The sequence below is a fragment of the Meleagris gallopavo genome, chromosome Z (genome assembly GCF_000146605.3).
Source record: "Meleagris gallopavo isolate NT-WF06-2002-E0010 breed Aviagen turkey brand Nicholas breeding stock chromosome Z, Turkey_5.1, whole genome shotgun sequence".
In the NCBI taxonomy this organism is placed as follows: domain Eukaryota; kingdom Metazoa; phylum Chordata; class Aves; order Galliformes; family Phasianidae; genus Meleagris; species Meleagris gallopavo.
Genome location: NC_015041.2, coordinates 63,174,637 through 63,178,520, shown reverse-complemented (window position 1 = coordinate 63,178,520; position 3,884 = coordinate 63,174,637). Strand labels below are relative to the sequence as shown.

General features: G+C 51.5%; 1 protein-coding gene across 1 annotated transcript in view; it reads left to right on the top strand.

The window, feature by feature from the left end:
* Positions 1-3,710: 3,710 nt before the first annotated feature.
* The window catches only part of TOMM5 (translocase of outer mitochondrial membrane 5), a 301-nt gene continuing 127 nt past the window's right edge, over positions 3,711-3,884 (top strand). The window contains exon 1 of the mRNA XM_010726182.3: positions 3,711-3,882. Within this exon, the coding sequence (XP_010724484.1) occupies positions 3,793-3,882 (90 nt within the window). The 5' untranslated portion in view covers positions 3,711-3,792. The remainder of the gene's footprint in view (positions 3,883-3,884) is intronic.

Sequence of the window (3,884 nt, the reverse complement as noted above, 5' to 3'; positions counted from 1 at the left end):
GTGAACCCATGCTGACTACTCCTGATAACCTCCTTTTCTCCCAGTTGTCTGGAGATGGTATCCAGCACAAGCTGTTCCATCACCTTTCCAGGGACAGAGGTGAGGCTGACAGGCCTATAATTACCCGGCTCTTCCTTCTTGCCCTTTTTGAAGACCGGAGTGACACTGGCTATCCTCCAGTCTTCAGGAACCTCCCCGTTATCCAAGACCTCTCAAAAATGATGGAGAGCGGTTCAGCAATGACCTCCGCCAGCTCCCTCAGCACACGTGGATGCACCCCATCGGGTCCCATGGACTTGTGGACCTTAGTACTGCCTAGGCGCTCACGCACGTCCTCTTTCCTGAATAAAGGGAAGTCTCCCATTCCCCAGACCCTCTCACTAACCTCCAGGGTGTGGGATTCCTGCAGGGGAGCCTTTTCACTGAAGACGGAAGTAAAGAAGGCATTCAGTATCTCTGCCTTCTCAGCACTGATTACACAGGAATCATAGAAGTGGCTTGAAGGCAAAAAGTTTGGACCATCACCAACAGAATAGGTACCATGTGCTAAAGAGGCCCTACCATAGAACGAATTACCAGAAAATGAGAAGAAATTTGCCCTGTTCACTGATGGATTGCGTCATATTGTAGGGAAACATCGCAGCTGGACAGCCCCACATGATAAGCTGCAGAGGCCACTAAAGGAAAAGGAAAATCAAGCCAATTTGGAGGGGTAAAGGCTGTCCAGCTGGCCTCAGATGCTGCTGAACGGGAGAGGTGGGCAATGCTTTATCTTTACACTGGCTCATGGATGGTGGCAAATGCCTTAAGGGGGTGACTACAGCAGTGGGAGCAAAATAACTGGCAATGACGGAGTAGATCTATTTGGGCTACTGAACTGTGGAAAAACATTGCTGCCCGAATAAAGGAGATGGTTGTAAAGATGTGCCATGTAGATGCTCATGTGCCCAAGAGTCGGGCTACTGAAGAACAGCAAAATAACCATCAGGTAGACTGAGCTGCCAGAATTGAGGTGGCTCAAATAGACCTGGACTGGCAGAACAAGAGTGAATTATTTCTAGCTCGCTGGGCCCATGAGACCTCGGGCCATCAAGGAAGAGATGCAACACATACATGGGCTAGAGACCGAGGGGTGGACTTAACTGTGGATGCTATTGCAGGTTATTCATGACTGTGACACGTGTGCCACATTTAAACAAGCCAAGAGGATGAAAGCTCTCTGAGGGGAAGGGCAATGGCAGAAGTACAAACATGAGGAGGTGTGTTAGATTGATTAGATCACCTTGCCATGATCTCGTGATGGATCTCCACCGTGGTGGAGGCAACCACTAGGTGGCTTGAAACACACGCAGCACCCCATGCTACTGCCTGAAACACCATGTTACGTCTTGAGAAGCAAGTCCTGTGGTGACATGGCACTCCAGAAGGAATTGAGTCAGATAATGGGACTCATTTCAAAACCTCTCTTGTGGATATTTGGGCCAAAGATCAGGGCACTGAATGAATTTATCACACCCCCAGTTATGCACTGGCTTTTGGTAAAATTAAACGATACAATGGGTTGTTAAAAACCATGTTGAAAGTGGTGGAACATTTAAGCACTGGGAGAAGCATTTGGCAGAAGCCACCTGGTTGGTCAATACCAGAGGATCGGTCAGTCAAGATGGTCTACCCAATCCAGCTCCCTACACACTGTAAAGGTAGATAAGGTCCCTATAGAACATATAAAGAACATGTTGGGAAAAGCAGTTTGGGTCCTTCCAGCTTCTGGAAAGGACAAAGCTCTTCATGGAACTATTTTAGCTCAGGGATCTGGGTCCACTTGGTGGATGATGGAGAAAAATGGGGATGTTCAATGTGTACCCCAAGGGAATTTAATGCGGGGGGAGTGCAGTAATTCCATTCCATGTATGCATATGCATACAGATATGTGTAGTGTGTAATATCTGTTAATTTCTGCTTGCTTGTGTATAAATATATGCTAAGCATGATGTAGTGATGTGGAATAAGAAGTGGGATGTCGCAGTTTTGTGATTTTTGTCGTTGTTATTCCACATCATAACATCATGTAAAGCAGTAGGAGTTAATGTTCTGGTTCTGTGGACTGTTTTTTATGGGTATTTTGGTTCTCGGAGGGGAGAGGAGGAGAGGAGCAGCATTTTCCAGAGGACTTCGGCCAAAGGGAAGAAAGGTGGAGCTTCTGCAAGGACAGCAGGCTTTTTCGGTGTCTGTTTGCAGCAGTGAAGCACGTGGCCCCCTGCAGTCTGTGGAGACTGCTCGCAGTTTTGGACACTCTCTCTGTCTCTCTCACTTTGTTTGATTTGTTGGCCTCAGTTCCACTTGTAACGTGCGGTATTGCGTTACCTTAACGTTCCTCGTCAGATCCTTGCTGCTGCTCTTAGAGCCATCTATGATCTCCCTATCCTTTCCCCTTTCTTTTCCCCAGCTCCCCCAGTTCCCCCCAGCTTCCCCACCTTCCCTAGGCTCGGGCCCTGCCTCGTTACCAGCTACTAAACAATTAACACCTTTTCTTTCTCGCTGTTTCTCTCTCAGCTAACCACAGAGAAAGTATGTGAATCCCCTGTGGTCTATATAGCACACTCTATTGACAACGCCCACATCCTTGACCCTGAGTCCTAGTCATGTGGCCCCTGCTCCAAAGTGTCATGGTCCTTCTGGTTATGAGTCAGCAGCACCAGGAGGTGCCATCCTGAAGAAAGGAGGCCTGTACGTTGGCCACAATAACCCCATGCAGCGCTACAGGCTTGGGGCTGAGTGGCTGGATGACTGTGAAGAGGAAAGGGAGCTGGGGGTGCTGGTTGATGCTCGGCTGAACATGAGCCAGCAGTGTGCCCAGGTGGCCAAGAGGGCCAACGGCATCCTGGCCTGCATGAGAAATAGTGCGGCCAGCAGGATCAGGGAGGTCCTCATCCCCTCTACTCAGCTCTGGTGAGGTCGCACCTCGAGTATTGTGCTCAGTTTTGGGCCCTGGAGCCCAAAGAAAGACATTGAGGCCCTGGAGCGTGTCCAGACAAGGGCAACAAAGGTGGTGAGGGGTCTGGAGCACAAGTCTTATGAGGAGCGGCTGAGGGAGCTGGCATTGTTCAGTGTGGAGAAGAGGAGGCTCAGGGGAGACCTCACTGCACTCTGCAACTGTCTGAAGGGAGATTGGGGTGAAGAGGGGTTTGGCCCCTTCTCCCAGGCAACAAACAGGGCCCGAGGAAATGGCCGCAAGTTGTACCAGAGGAGGTTTAGGTTAGACACGAGGAAGAACTTTTTCTCTCAGATGGTGGTCAGCACTGCAATGGCTGCCCAGGGAGGTGGTGGAGTCGCCGTCCCTGGCAGTGCTCAAGAGGAGTCTGGGTGAGGAGCTGCGAGATCTGCTTTAGTGCTTGTGGTAGCAGTGGTGATGGGAGGACGGTTGGACTGGATGATCTTGCAGGCTCTTTCCAACCATACAATTCTATGATTCTATGATTCTAAGAATACTGATGGGCTCTGGGAACAGCTTGCATTTGGTGGTGGCACGGCAGCAGAGGCTACACCTTCCCAGCGACACGCCGTCCCGCCCAGCTGCCCCGCCACAGAAGACAGCAGGTCCCTCAGAGAGAACGACGCATGCGCAAAGACAACGCGTCTTCTGGTGCTGCGCCCGCCTGGTTGTCGGCCGTAGCTGCGCCGCTCCTCGTGCGCATGCGCTTGCCGCATCCCGGCGCCACACTGCGCCTTCACCTTCCTCTCGCGCGCATCGCCCCTCTTCCGGTTCCGGCCCCGCTCGGCAGCCGGAGCAGCATGTTCCGCATCGAGGGGCTGGGGCCCAAGATGGACCCAGAGGAGCTGAGGCGAAAGATGCGTCGCGACGTCCTTACGTCTGTCCGCAACTT